This window comes from Syngnathus scovelli, chromosome 12 (assembly GCF_024217435.2).
Source record: "Syngnathus scovelli strain Florida chromosome 12, RoL_Ssco_1.2, whole genome shotgun sequence".
NCBI lineage: Eukaryota > Metazoa > Chordata > Actinopteri > Syngnathiformes > Syngnathidae > Syngnathus > Syngnathus scovelli.
In genome coordinates, this window is record NC_090858.1 from 6,788,618 (window position 1) to 6,804,385 (window position 15,768).

The window sequence follows — 15,768 nt, forward strand, 5'->3', positions numbered from 1 at the left end:
TGAATATCAACATTGTGCCAACTTATTCCACTTTTTTACACTCACCTCATCGCCCTTATCTCCTGTGGGGCCATGGAAGCCTCGCTCTCCTTTTACTCCCTGCGGGGGACAGAACCAGTAATGGAAATTGAGTGCTTTTGGAAGTATACATATAGATTTTTCTATGATGATTTTCTCCACAGCTAGTTAGGCTGCAAGACATTTCTGATATCCTAAGTAACAGTACATGCCATATACTAAATGTTTTCAAATTATGTACATGTGTTAATATCTCCATCCAACCTTTGGGCCTTCCTTCCCAGGATTCCCGATTGGACCTCTTACACCTGGATCCCCCTGGTTAGAAGACAAACACAGAACGAATAAGGTGTCATCACCCAAGCAGGCATATTTTGGATCATTTTAAGCAGCCATCCAAGTCCCATTGTTCTTTTCTGAGAAAGAAAAACAACCAGGTGCCAAGCAATGGCTATTATAATGTCATGCTTTCTTTTCATTCTGTATGCGACAAATTATATTATGTACATTATATTAGCCCAACCCCTGTGACAGCTGGTTCTCAACATGTATTTTTTTTCCCCATCTCACCACTCATCCATCGTTCTTGCTGTGACCCGAGCCTGATGACTGCTGAGAATCAGGGACTTTAAGCAGCCTCACCAGCAATGTACGATTTCTTCTTCTTTTTTTTTTTTTTGGAAAGGAGAATCTATATGGATCGTAGGGATAGAATTACAGGAACCCATTTTCCAAAAAGAACGTTGTATCAATTACCATCCCCAGACATCAAGTTAAACGTACAAAGTTGTCATGACTCGAACTTAGGTTTTCATCCAAGTAGTTTCGGTAGATTGGCACCCGTGCACTCGGCGTAAAAACGGGTGCAGCGTCAACTTTGCTCCAGGGCAATGGTCTATAGCAAATTTATGAATTTTTTGGATGTGGTATGCTTGATTGGGTATTCCTGCGGTGCCCCCCTTGGCACATCTGCAAATCTGTTCACGATATGATGTATTGGAGATATATTCGAGTGTAAAAAGTACGACATCAAGTTCCGGTCTCACCTACTGCAGGTTGAAGTGATACCATAGGGTATTTCTAGCATCTTACTAATAAGTCACACATACCTTTTCTCCCACCATGCCGTCATTTCCAAGCACTCCAGGGGAGCCCTTCTCTCCCTTCTGTCCAGTCAGCCCGGAAACTCTCATCTGACAAGCACTGCAGGCATTCTAGCAGCACAAGGAGGGCAATGGAGGACACAAATGTGGTGACACAAATAACATATCAAGTCTGAGTCCAAAATTATCATAATGTATTGTGTTATATTCCCGTGTGGAAGACAAGACCCTAGCTGACATAAAGGCTTGTTTAAATGTCTGCATAGCAGAAATAATGTGAACCCACCAACGGCGTTTCTCATTGAGGTGAGTGGTGAACTTTGTCAAACTCATTGGCTGTGACATTTAGGTGAGAATTTTAAATATCACCATTCATGATCCATTCTAAATATAAGGACTGCGCCTTCCAGCAGAATGTACCAGACTGTGCCTTTGCAAGTGGCAGTACAGTTATGTTTTGGATTAAAAAAATTGTGCATGAGTCAGAATTTATGAATAAAAAAGGCAATTGGTCGAGTTGAAAATTGTCAAATAAAAAGGTTTGCAGGGATCAAGAAACGCCTAAACAAGAATGTTTAAATGAGCTTTTAGAGGAATCCAAATTAGCCGTAGGAGTAGCAAAATATATATTTTTTAAAAGCTTTTGTTATTGCCACATTAGTGCTGCCATCAAAGCTGTCTTGCGGCCTTATTAAAAAATTGTTTCTGCCAGAAATGGATTACCTGCATTCTGGTAATCTTTTGAAACATTTTGCATCAACGTTTTGCATCAATGTTCACTAGTTTCTAGTATGTTAACCAAAAATATAAACGCAACCCATTTGGTTATTTTCCTATGTTTTTCTACGTTATATATGAAAAATGCTTTGAAATAACTTGCAATTAGCTGTTCAGGGTTGCCTAAAGTCTGCCGTGATAGGCTCCAGCAACCCACGGAAGGACAAGCAGTACAGAGAATGACTGGATGTATGTATGAGCAAAATACTCCTTCTGTGTCCGCTGAAAAAGTCTCAGATCTTTCAATTCATATCATGAAAAGCAAATGTGCTGCATTCATACTTTTGTTCAGTGTATATTGCAGCATAATGAAAATATCCACATAAAATTCTCTATAATTACCAGTGAGAGGGCTTGAAATTATATTACAAGAATTTCTAAATGTATCCCAGACATCCTGATGGAGGCACTCAAGGGCTTTACATTGCACCATTGGCTCCTGCAAGCCATACATTTCTAGATAAACAACACAATGAGGTTTTTACATTTAGATTCCAAAATAATGCATTCAATCCTGAAAAGCTGCAATTATCATTAATTAGTATGATAAAATACCTTGAGCAAAGCCCCCATGTCTCCAACAATTGGTAGTGCAGTCTAAGAGAGAAAGTAAAAAAAAAAAGCACATAAAACACAGGAACCTTCAGGCTAGTACATTTATTATATTAGAAAACTATTCAGATTTTTATTTGTTTCTGAAGAGAGTGGTTAATAATGTTTTTTTTTGAAAGAACAAATCCTTGAACACTTCAGAAATCTTTTAATATGTTTGACATTTATTGTTTAATTCTCCAAGGCTGAGGAGAAGCACTTGAATGAATTTGTTGCTCGTCTGCACAATTATTATGTTTTCATATTGTGTCGAAGGTTTGTTGTCTTTGTACAACAAACATAAATTGGACAATGAATGTGGTTTGTGAGTCTTTACACCACATTTTAAACATTTTTAAACATTTTAAATGGAAAAGTCCATAGTTTTGATCTTTTTTTCCAATCTTTTTTTTCATCACTGGAGTGTTACAGACACCGACTATATGAAAACAGTGGCTGAAAGGGAGCAGGGCGACTGTCAATTAGTCATAAATGCAACCAAATTCCTGAAGGTAACATTAAGCCATGAACAGCAAGCCTGGCTGCAAATACTCCCCGTGCTGAAGCTGCACCTTCATGGTATAAATAGGCAAAAGGGATTTTGAAACTTACTGGTTCACCTGGAGGTCCAGCTGGGCCAGGGGGGCCCGGTCTACCAGGAGGGCCCTTTAAGTGAGACAAGGAAGGAAACTAACAATCCTTCCGGGAATGAAATTAAGCGACCATGCGACACTGTAATTGTACTTTCATATCCATCACAGTCGGTGGCAATGTGTGATCTGACACGCTGCTTGAGTCCCAGCATGATGGCAGCTATTATGTCGGCTTATATCTGCACACGTGGCAGGTGGTGGATGGGGTGATGGGAACAACTTACCTCTCTTCCTGGAGATCCAGCAGGCCCAGGTGAACCTGGGGCTCCACGAACACCCTGAAAAATAACCATCAGCTTTGATGACTTAAAGAAAAAAATAGCAGCTGGCAACGGAAACCTAGTAATAATACATAATTTATCGTGGGATCTCCAAACCAGACATAATCTATGTATATTTTTCATTATCCCTTTATCTTTTCTAATTCATACCAAGGTAAATAATGAATAATTCACACAAGTTTCAAATATTGATTTAACATTTAGAACTAACAGGGCAGAGCTACTTTTTTTTTTGTTGGGGTGGCCAAAGATTTTTTTTAATTTCTTTTTAAACAACCCCCTAAAAGCCTTCAGAAAAAACAGGCAGACACAAGTCCCTTACAAGTTCCCTACAAGGGATGCGGGAGGGCGGGGGTTGACAAGAAATTCCAAGGAGAAATCAAAAAATACTCAATCATCTGGACTGGCACCTGAGAGGGATCAAGAATATTTCAGTGGGGGAGGGAGGCAATGCCTCCCGCAGCCCCATTTTTAGTTTCACCAAATAATTCAACATAATAAAACTGCAATAAAATAAAGCTACTTTCATACTCCATTAAAGATATTAAATTGTATAGTGTAGGTATTCTACACAGTATCTTAGCATCTGCTCGGTAAAATGTATTTGCGTGAACAGCCAGATGCTTTCCTATGTTGCAGTGAGTTCTGCGGTTATCATCCTACATTTTATCACGGAGGATAAAATCACCCAAACCTGGAGTGAAAACTTTAAATGCACAAGAATTGCTGACATCTCACATCTTACGTGATGATTTAAACGTCAAGCTTTGACATGGAAGGTATATTTTATTTACTTGAACATTTCCTATTTCCCAAATGTACAACTTCCACTATGTACCAATTATTATAAAGCTTGTTGTAGTTTTACTCAGCTGGAAGGCAAAGGGAATGTATGTTTTCATGTCATGGATTCAGGGTATATTCCACCAACCTCAATTCCTGGCTTTCCAGGAGGTCCCAAGGGGCCCTGAGAACATATCACGCAGCTTGTTAACACCATCTGCCCTCTAGCACCAGGGATCCAATAAAACTATTGTGTTAGACACCTTTTGCTCACATTGATACTGCCTCCAACAATTCCATATTAAAAGAAATAGAGACAGACGCTCTTGCAATCATGTCGGTGAAGTTGAAACGTGCAAGATATATGATGCGGGATGACTGCGTGCCACACGGCAGGAAGCAACCCGGCAGTGATGACAGCCATTTCCAGCAGAAAATGAATTTACTGTGCGCCGGGCTCTTTTTTACTGGGTATAGATATGAGCCCAGGGTAAATAATGAATATGCAGAACAATCAAATACACCATCATACTCACAGGCATGCCTGTGATGCTCTCGCCAGGCTCGCCTTTTTCACCATGCTCCCCAGGTAGTCCTGGGACACCGCGTTCCCCCTGACAAAAGAACAAGGCAACAGTCAGACAGCTCAATCCGATGCTCCTGCAGAGCTGCCGCACTGCATGATCATTAAGTATTTATACTGGACCCGAATGGATTTTCACTTTTATGTTTTTGTCTTCGGCAGCTTGGAGGGGAGGAAGCATGTATTTTCAAGACCAGTGGCGTGCACATGTTCTTTAGCTCTTTCATTTGAAAAGTCTACACATGCTGAGAGCTACACAATATGTAATTTGTTTTCTCTTTAGAACAGTTCCATCAAAAATCAAAACACTCCTCTGGAAATACTTTTACAATGTTTCGAGTGTGTATGTAGGAATCTTTGTGAGGTCAGAGGTAAAATTTGTACTGCCCACATTGGTTCCACTAGTTGATAGTCATTTCCTGGTTGAACAGAAAAGGGTCTACCTTAAACTGGATCTACCTAAAACTGGTCTTGATCTGTATCTACGGGATGAGCAGATTAATGTGGCTGGTGTCCATGATGATCTGCAGTGTCAGTACTTTACCTTGGGGCCACGGGTGGCTCTGGACAAAGTCAGCCCGTCACCCTACATGGGAGATAAATCAGAAAAGAACAACACAACAAACTCAAGAGTGCCATCTAAAAAGTGTCACAAGCTCATGTTCAGTAGTGTTTGCAAGGATTACACGAGTACAAAAACACATTTATTATCATTCATTGACTTTCCAGCACAAAGACGACATTGATGACTGTTTTATCAAGCCCCACATTGCATCTTGTGTATTCCTTTCAAGATGGTGGCTTGTGATTAACAATGACACCATTTCCCGAAGAACTTCATTATTACATCCAATCGTAAAAGTGAGCAAAGAAATACAGACCTACATCATTCATTTACAGGCAAAAATCAATTGAGCGACAGTTATTTGAAGAGGGCTGCCTCATTAAAGACACCCACTGAGTTCATTTTATCGCTTTTATTGTCGTCTTAAATAACAAAGACCATAAAATGTGTGGAAAAATATCTATGTTCCCTCAGAAACACTTACCGGCAATGACATTCGCCAAAGGACCCTCGTCCCTAAGATGGCATCTTATTTTGCACACGTATCAGGTTAGAGAACATGTAAGAGGTATAAACACTTCAGCCTGCACTAATTCCCTCCCCTATTTCTCTACTTGATGAGATCACTTCAGATTGAGTGTTGTTTCCAAGAAAACAAACAAGATGACGATGAAGTTAGAGGAGAATCGTGCAAGAGTCACTTGCGGCTATAATAAACATTTTTAGATGCGTAGACACATCCATAAAATGTAATGCTTCAAAAGCCTTTATCTTGACAATGGTAGGCGTAATTATTACCCAGGATGAGGTTACCTAATATTTGATTACTTAATGGCTTGTGTCATAATATTAGCTTCTACAGTATGTAGGCTGTAGCCCGGGGGCGACTTTTGCTAATCTGCTGCTGGTTCAAAAGCTATGCTTGATGAAGCCATATGTATTAAATTATTTCTAGAATGTTTAGGACAGCCAAAACAGTCAGTTAATGTGAATACATACCACAAATCCTGGTTCACCAGGCTCACCCTTTGGTCCTGGGGGTCCCTGAAGTCCCATCACATCTCCCAAGTCTCCCTATTAAAAGAGTCATGAGTCAATCCTCAGACTATTTATTTGTTTAAGGCATGATGCCCTTCATTGTGATAGTTAGTAATATTTGTCCAACTTTTGTTTTAAAAAACATTTTCGGTTCCTGTCTGAAGTCATTTATTGCAATCCTTTCATGTATGGAAATAATCCCAGTGATGTTGACAACTTGCTTTCTTTTTCAAAATCAAAATGACAGCCGGCAAATGTAAGGACGGCCAAAACAGATATACCAACATGCCATATGTTTTTATTGTTAACAGTGTGACAGCAAGGTGAATGTGTCAACTTATAGTTTCAAATGAAACTTTAAGTTTAATTCTCTCACTATTTGCAGTGGAGGAAAATGCGAATGGTAGCAAGTCAAACATTTTACAGTCAACATTCATTAGCAGAGATTTTCTGAGCAAATCCAAATTATACATCCTGATTTTACTGACTCATCATGGTCGTTGCACACCACAAACATTACAATAACTAAGAAGCCCACAGAGAAGTAAAATACTATAAATAGTAAGCAATTTATATATTATTTATTGGCTACGGGAAAACATATAGAAATGGAGAGACTATGCAAAAAATATTTTGACAAGAAGGCAAATACTTTTTCATGGCACTATATCTACAGTCCACACAACCGGAGCAGGCCGATGTCACCGATCATATGAAAGAAGGAAATTATTTAAGCAAACTGCAAAGACGGCTCAGTGTAAGGGCATGCCTAGCTTAAGTAAATGGAAAAATCTGTGCAGCTTTACAAGGACAATTTGTTATTCATTTTCAGCATACTTAACATGCTCTCTACAGCCACATATTTTAATGGCTTTATGTACAGATATTTGTTTTCCATCCACATCTACTCGAGATGATTGTTTGTTTTTGTTGCGACTCTCATACGAATACATAATCACACCTGTCTTTGGCATTAGTTTGCATTAGTGAAGGTGACAAAAGGAGGGTTTTCAATCTGAGAGGATGTCAGAAGCTTAAGCACTTGGAATTAGATTTATTTCTCTGCCCTGGAGTTTGACAGAATGACTGTGGCGGGAGGGGCGTCGCGTGTAAAGCGTCATTTATTTTGACAAGCGACACACCTCATCAAACTCGCGTGTCAAAGCGCACACTCTTGCACTTTGTCACTCTCAGTCGAGTCTTTGGAACAAGTCCTGCTGTAAGAGTCGCTGGTGGAAAAGTGGGGGTAGTCGAGGGCATCAAATGGAGGGAAACAAAGTTCTGGCGTGATTGACGATGCCGTGGATGGCAGGTGAGTTATCAGGAAGGTGTCTTGTATGTTCAACTACTAATAAAAACACCATAAATCCTTTTTTGTAAAGATGACAATTTGATTTGATGATTTCTTACCTTCTCTCCTTTCAAGCCATCTCTACCAGGCAATCCTGGAGAGCCCTGTAAACAGGAGTGGAGACAAAAAAGACATCTGTCAGCAGATCTTAATTTCACACGCATTCATCTCCAACAACCCATCCCCCTCATCACTGCTTTGGCAGACTGTCGAGTTCCAGCCTAATATTTTTTAGACAGGATTTATAAAATGTCTCTTTTTTTTTCCTGCCTGCTTTTCAAGAAAGACAGATGCTCATTATCAAAGCAGGTGCAGCAAACAGATTGCACTTCTGTTATTTGGCAAAACGCACAGACATTTTCTTCTTTCTGCTAATTAATTATTAAATCTGCTGACGGAATGCGTTAGAAAGAAAAAATAGAGACTGGACTCTTTTCCCTGACATCCTGCTAATCGCGGTATTCATCAATTGATCTCAGGCTCAGTCTGGCGGAGTGCGTTGGGAAGCAGAGGATAAGCCAAGGTGACAGATAAGGCGACAGGGCTTGACATGGAGTCTGCTGCAGGTATACTTACTGGCTCTCCTGGGAGGCCGGGGAGTCCAGTCGAACCAGATGGTCCTTGTTTCCCCTGATGGAAGAAAATGTAAAAAAATAAGTTACTTTTTCCCCGTACTATAGGATGTAAATGCCTTAAAATAAAATAAAAAAAAGTAGTGATTGTTTCTATATACTAAGAATAACATCGGTTATTCTCAATGGGCACACTGTAAAGACTATCTGTGTAAAATAACAAAAAAGAAATACTGGCAGCAGGGTGCCAGTAAATGACAGTGGGATAACCGGTGTTATATTTTTACAGTACATTTCAGTTTTTATAATAATAACGATGCATTTATCTCAATTTTGTCACTTATCTGTCACATTGACACTCTGGAGGAAATAAACGATGCATTAACTACTAACTAGCTTGGGAAAAGTAGGATTCCAACTTAAAGTGTACAATCAATGGCTCAGAATGATGATAAATATCTGGTGTTCCCATATTTGTATTTAGACTGTCTTGTATTCATTAAAACAGTGAATAAACAATTTGAACACGTGGACTCACCTCAGGACCTTGATCTCCTTTCTGTCCTGGTAGCCCAATGTTTCCCTGTGAAATGACTCAAAGGGTGAGAGAAAGTACAGTGCATCACCTTAACTCTATTTGCGTTTTGGCAAACGAGAAAGAAGGTGCCACACTCAAGGAAGCAGCTATAAGAACAAGCAAGGAGACCTTCCTTCTTCTGCAGGAAGTCTCCCAAGTCTTGTACTTTTTGACATCCATTAAGGACTTCAACTGAGAACATTCAGTCTTCTCATCATTAATGTTAATATACTGCACATTAAAGATAAATGGGCCATGTAAATGTTCCCGCAGAACTTTTCAATATTCAACAATGCTTACCCGATCTCCCTTTTCTCCCTTCTGCAAAATGATCATTTCATCCTTTAAGGCATATGACAAAATGAAGCAGTTCAAATTGTGACTCAGCAACAAATACAATTTTAGTGTCTTTGCAAATCATCAGTGATTTATGATACAATGGAGATGCTTACAGTTCCAGAGATCTGCTTCAACCCATGAGCTGTCACTACCTAGACAGAATGAAAAAGACACAGTCTGTCATCAAATCATGGCCTATAAAATTAAAACGAACGCCCAATATCCACCTCTGTCTAATGTTACTAGCAGCCCACATTATATGATATCCAGGAACAATCGCAAGTTAAATCTTTAATTAGACAGCTTTGCCATTGTTTAGCGGCTCATTATCTGAACTGACATCTTTTGTGCAGGTGCATTTGCACAACACTTGCTTATGAGTCTTTTGGGACAATTACAGTTATTAAATAAAGTATTTTTCCATCTGGAGCAATATAAATCTTAAAAGAAATACTGGGTCATCGGCTGTCTCAAAGGGCTTTCTGCACCATTCATCAAAAGTCAACGTATAGTCACTTGTCTCATTTTCTGAAAAAACATTGATCAACATCTGGCTGCCATCAACATGCAGCTTTGTTGTCAATTTCGCACATGAGCAGTGAACTCTGCCGTGCCACTATTTACTCAACAGAGTTAGGATGCCAGCTTGAGTTAAACACATTACAAAGCTCTATTGTAAAGTGAAGCTGGCATCTGTATTTAAAAAAAAAAAAACTCGGAGCTCAAAAACCAGTTTTGCCACGCTAAGGCCATCGAGGAGAATGATGCAGTGCGCGCCAATAAAACCACTGCACCTCCCTGCCACTAATACATAGAGGCACAAGAAGGTTTATGGAAGGAGGGTAATGATCTGAACCCCTGCTTCTGCTGTGTAAGGGAAATCGATGCTTAACTGCCAAAATTATCTGCCACAGGAAGGCAGAGAGCACAGACAGAGACTGGTACTAAATGTTCAAACAGTCTCATTTATCAAATGACTAATGTTTTCTTCTCTTGTGTGCGCTGCTGAAGACGTCTGCAATAGCCTGGGAGGCCTGCAGCTCACCACAACCCGTTGAACACCACGGAGCGTTTTGCTTTTGATTGAGAGGAACAATTCTCTTTCCCACTGTCGTGAAATTTTAAGAAGTGACATTTGCAAAGGAAGTCTTCAGTGCTTTGGATTGCCTTTAAAACCGACCACTATAATTTACTTTGATGTTCGATTCTTGACGTGCAGATACAGAAATCAGCTTTTTTTTTTTTTTTTGCTGGTAAAAAACTCCCTTTATATTTTCCACAGTATGAAACTGGATATATATCAGTCATAATTGTATCACAGCATCACATGACACCCTGATGAGAGATCAATGTGTGGAAGCGTGCGCTCAATTAGTGGTCAGCCTGGGCTGCTAGTATTCTGAAATTTATGCCAGCGGAGGATGCTGAGATTGAAGATTAAAAACAAGCAGCAGTCCTCTCTGCTTAAATAAGAACACGAAAGCTCAACACCCCAGAGTGGCAAGGATAACTAATGTATTAAATAGTACATGATCAAAAGAAACCTTTTTTTAAGTGTTATGTTTTATGTGTTCATCAATGGGATGCCAATATAGCCAGAATTTGCTTGTCACAGCTGAAGACTTAGACTGGACAATAAACACACTACTCATCATACACTTACAGGACCAGGTGGACCAGGGGGGCCAGCATCACCCTAAAAAACAAAAACAATAATAGTTCATTCAGGTTAAGTTATAAGTATAACTTAGTTAAAAAAATAAATAAAAAAAGCCTTGCCATAACCGACATGGTTTTGTATTATTTAGAAATCTTGACCGGCTTTAATCAAACCGAGAATTTTACAGGAACCTAATTTTGCGTTTTTTCGATACATTTTGAATTCTAAATGAGGGGAGTAGGTGTATAAAATTTGAGGGAAAATAAATAAATCAAAATGGTCGATAAACGTAAAACTTCACTTCCAGGTTTGCAAGTGGCCTACTTAACCAATATTTCTTGATGTACAAATTGAGTGTCTCGACAGTCCAGAGGTCGTATTTTGTGCATCATAATGATTCATAATGATTATCATTATAAATGGGAGACAGGTCTGGACTGCTGGCATTCTTCTTTTGTTTACATTTCACACAACATCCCAACTTCATTGGCATTGGGCTTTGTACTTTCAGAGGTAACATGCTACCAATGACCTCACGGATACATCAATATCTTTTTAAGGAACAACACGGGAGGCATGGCAAAATGGAAAATAAAGTGGAAGTCAAGTGATATGAGGTGAGTGCCACAAAAAACATTCATCATTGGTCTTCATGTCATGCACATTGCAGTCCCCATAGTTATTGTGGCATCCTTAAAGCGCATACAACCTTTTGTAATGGTCGTGTTGGGAGCTCTAACTGTGATGCATTGCTGTTGGGAGCCTGCTTTCTCCCATTCATCATTTATAACCTATTACTTTCATGCTCTCACAACACAGCAACAATCTATCTATCTATATATACTATGGACATCATATAAATAACTCAAAAGCGTACAGAGAACTCATTCACAGCCAAGCGACCACAATCTTCTGAATTTGAAAGTGTTAAGACAGCAAAGCTGGAGAGGCTTTTAAAGCACATTTGGATTGTGATCAAATGCAAATGCAGAGAGGAAGCCAATTTTTTGAAGAACGATTAAAGCCAAGGTACATAAAGACTAATGGGACATCCCAGAGGAAAGAAACACCAAAAGAAAAAAACAGACTGTATTTCATTCTTGTGTTATTATTGAAACACTTTTACTTTCCTTCAAGGCAACAGTCTGCTTCTATAGTTGCCATACTTGTCCACTAAGGGCTTACTTTTGTTCTAATGCAGCATTATTCTTAAATGCCACCTATAAATAAAAATGTACAAGTTGCCTGCTGCTAGCTTTTGTTGTATTGCGTCGTCCTGCTGAGACGGGGGAAAAAATGCGACAGAGCTGCCAATTCATTAGTTGTTGATGACTGACATTCAGATATCCTTGTAGTCCAAACATAATAACTCACACGTTCGCAGGCACAGTGACAGCAGACACAAACAGAGAGGAGTGTCATGTATTGCCACTTGACATTGACTCACTTTCTGTCCTTTCATCCCTTCGTCCCCCTGGGAACCTGGCTGACCCTGTGGGAGGAGATGTTGGTAAATGACTCAGTAGCAAGGCAGCATTTAAAGTGTCGCCGCAGGGAAATACCTACAGGGTCTCCTTTTGCCCCCTTTTCCTCCGAGATGCCAGGCTCACCCTTCTCCCCCTGCATGTGGATATAACAGAACATTGAGTTACAAGCTTAAGGGGATGCACAAAGAAACAAACAAACAAAAACAAAAAAATTGAAAATACCAGGCGATGTGAAAAACTAAAAATCAGGAAAATAAAATTGTCTGAATCCAAATGTGGTACATTATAATTATCTTTAAATAATGAAACTGCGAGAAAACATCAGCCCCTGTTGCATTGCAGCACCTTTTCCATGTTCCATTCCACTCTCTTCCAATAGATGGCACTTCATGATTGCATGTGAGCCGTCCTTGGTGCATTTTAATAGGATTTCTTTCACTGTCACTTATGTGAGGAAAATGTCGAAGTAAACACCAAGTGTACTTTCACATTGGCCATGACGTACAGGGAATGATAAGTAAGATACATCTGTGATAGAAATCTAAACAAGGAAAACTTGGTCTCTTGGGGAGTGGTGAGAACTCTCATCTTATTTTTATATATTTTACACAACTTTTGACCTCATATTTTATAAGCTTGCAAACAACCTTGAATCAGAGATATTCATCATCAACTAAGCCACCACCACCGACACCATGCTGGGTATTGTGTAACAATGCCAAGAAATGGTTTGGATCCTAAAAAGTCCTGAAAACGAAAATACAAAAACGTCTGCTGAAGGTTATGAACTCATAATGCAACATTTCTAAATTGCGTAGCTGTACCTGGACAATCTTCACCTGAAAATTACGCTTCAGACCTCCCCATATTGCTTTGACAACAGCCGCTGCGATAGTATACCTTTAATGAGCTTTGCCTCTGTTTCCTCAGTTTTTATTAAATCAGCAGACTGTTCCTGTATATGAACAGATGGATTGTCATATTATAATTTTGGGAAAGGTGAAGGCACTGCGTGAAAACTGGACTAATTGAATTTGGTGAAGCTTTATTAACCATATGTGCCACCTTTTTTTTTTTTTTTTTGCCCAATCACTATGTTAATCCATTTCAAGAATTAAAGGTAAGTGTTGATGAGAGAAGTCCAACTAAGAAAGTTCAGATGCTTAAAAATATGAGAAAAAAAACGAGATAGCAGCGGTTTTGTATTTAGAAGTTCAGCTGGTTTGAAAAATTATTTTTTGGAAATGCAATTTATCAAGAAATTCCATGCATAAATCAAATTTATGTGCATCTTATATAACAGAATCAATAACAAAAAGGGAGGGGGCGGCTGTACGAAAAACAAGCAGCGGTCAGAATACAGAGACACGCGCAATGTGGACACGTTTCCAGCGGTGGACACAGTAGGGACAGCAATTTAAATGCAATGTTAGGCAAGATGGGGACATATATCCAATTTGTAAGCATTGGAGGTAAGTTGAAATGAATAAAACATGGCTTTTATGCAGTTGCTGGCTTCCCTTAGATTATGGGCACAATAGATTTCTGCAACACAGTAATACATCTGTTTGGCTCTTGCATTAATATTTCCAATTCCATCACTTTGTACTCTCCCAAATGTTCCATGATGTAAACCATCAAAGCTCAAGATCCTCCCTGTTACCAACAGATGTTAATTTGTTTGTGAGTAAAATCTGTTTTTTAGATAGTATTCTGGATTTTTGTTTTAAGGCCCTCAGTTGGTTCGCACAAAAATATTTAGGACTGAAATGTCATGCATGCCAAAATGGTTCCCATTTTTTTTTAGTGTGGCCAATTACAATATTCTTCCCACATTGACTTTTCCACAGATTCACAGGCATGTAGTGAGAACGATAGGCGGAGTTTGGAAAATGGATTTCAAAGTCTTCAACTGTGAGAGCATTTACACGATTATCGTATGACTGGTTGGGAGTGGACAATTCACATTGTTCCCTGTACACTACAGAAGAAGTGAGCCCTGAGACTTGAAATGGGGCCCCAATTCAAAAGAGACTCACTGACTCAAACTTTGAGTCTGAAAACTCAATTTGTCCATCCCCAGTGCATATCCAACTGTGAATGAGAATTATTAAAACCAATCTCCCCCATTGAATTTAACCAGTTCATTGATTGTTTAAAAAGGAGTATTAGCCATCTGTCCGGATGCCCACACAGGCCTCCATTTAATTGACTTTTAGATCAATTTTTTTCAGGCAATTATCAATGATTTTAAAGAGCCCGTGTTCAGCACTCTGTTTGTAACTCTGTATATTTTTTGCCTAAGCGTTGGATGTTGACGTAATACCTGAAATCTCATTCAAAATGTTTTTACAGCCAGGGTATGGTCTCCAATAATAGATCCCATGGGGACAATTACAGAACTCCAAGGCACTGTAATAGTTTGGACAGTTTGAAAGGTCAAAAAAATTACAAGTGTGTTTCTAAAATGTAAAAGTCAAGTGTACCCTTGTGGTCACGAGCAATGTCTGTTTAACCCAACTAGTCACACAGTTTTCATACAGTAAGTGACCCCAATTTTTCCCACCAAATTGCCATCAGTGTTAATGAAGACAAAAACAATTAGTTCTCCTTTAAAACTAATACATTTGAGAAAGGTTCAATTTCTGTTAAATGCTGATTCATGAGCGTGTTCTGTTCCGACAAATCAGTCGCGACCCAATTTGGACTGAAGTGAGCGCAACTCTCTCTTTCCGGCTTTCAAGCTGCAGAGTGGCATAACCAAAGCTCTTAATTGATAATTAAGTTTTCTCTGTCCTTCAGTGTCTGATTACTTATCTTGGTGTAGAGATACGTATATGGCCTTTCCTTTCGTTTTTCGGGAGTTTTGGTTGACACAGGTAATTTTCTTGCTTGATGTTGTGTGCTGCAAGTTAGTAGACAGATATTAAAGCCATTATTTAATTCATACAAATTATTTAATATAGCCAACTGTCAATTTCTGGTAACATTCCAGTGCAACCAGCACATTGCTAGCTTGGTATACCGCCATTGTTACATTGCGAATTTTTGCTCTTGCTCAGCAACACTCTTACTTATTTTGACCCTCGTGAGGATAAGCAGTTTGGATATTTTTTAAATTGACTAGTTTAAAGTGTAAAGTAAAAAAAATAAACTGATCACTATAGGTTTGCAGAAATCGTCTCTCAAATATTGATGCAACTGTTCATGCAGAGCTACATGACCATGCAAGCAGAAATTTTAGAAGCATAGTGGCAACAGATAATAATAATAATGTGTAAAGTAAATAAAATGTTTATATGGATGAAAGGCAGAAAAATGTGAGCTTTTACTTTTAGTGGTAAAGACGATATTGTGATTTTTTTTTCCCCCAAAGTTCTGAACATAAAA

The 15,768-nt window shown here is 39.0% G+C and overlaps 1 protein-coding gene across 5 annotated transcripts in view; it reads right to left on the reverse strand.

Annotated features, from left to right (window-relative positions):
- Positions 1-15,768, reverse strand: part of col19a1 (collagen type XIX alpha 1 chain) — a 75,265-nt gene that overhangs the window by 20,228 nt on the left and 39,269 nt on the right. For 4 of the 5 annotated variants that reach the window (XM_049736175.2, XM_049736174.2, XM_049736171.2 and 1 more), the window contains 18 exons: positions 12,458-12,511; positions 12,339-12,383; positions 10,895-10,927; positions 9,345-9,383; positions 9,193-9,234; positions 8,854-8,898; positions 8,320-8,373; positions 7,803-7,847; positions 6,354-6,428; positions 5,334-5,375; positions 4,743-4,820; positions 4,355-4,390; positions 3,367-3,420; positions 3,102-3,155; positions 2,454-2,495; positions 1,128-1,232; positions 283-336; positions 46-99 (listed from right to left, as the gene is read on the reverse strand). In XM_049736175.2, coding sequence (XP_049592132.1) covers positions 46-99; positions 283-336; positions 1,128-1,232; positions 2,454-2,495; positions 3,102-3,155; positions 3,367-3,420; positions 4,355-4,390; positions 4,743-4,820; positions 5,334-5,375; positions 6,354-6,428; positions 7,803-7,847; positions 8,320-8,373; positions 8,854-8,898; positions 9,193-9,234; positions 9,345-9,383; positions 10,895-10,927; positions 12,339-12,383; positions 12,458-12,511 — 951 coding nt within the window. The remainder of the gene's footprint in view (positions 1-45; positions 100-282; positions 337-1,127; positions 1,233-2,453; positions 2,496-3,101; positions 3,156-3,366; positions 3,421-4,354; positions 4,391-4,742; positions 4,821-5,333; positions 5,376-6,353; positions 6,429-7,802; positions 7,848-8,319; positions 8,374-8,853; positions 8,899-9,192; positions 9,235-9,344; positions 9,384-10,894; positions 10,928-12,338; positions 12,384-12,457; positions 12,512-15,768) is intronic. The other variant, XM_049736172.2, reaches the window with a different exon arrangement.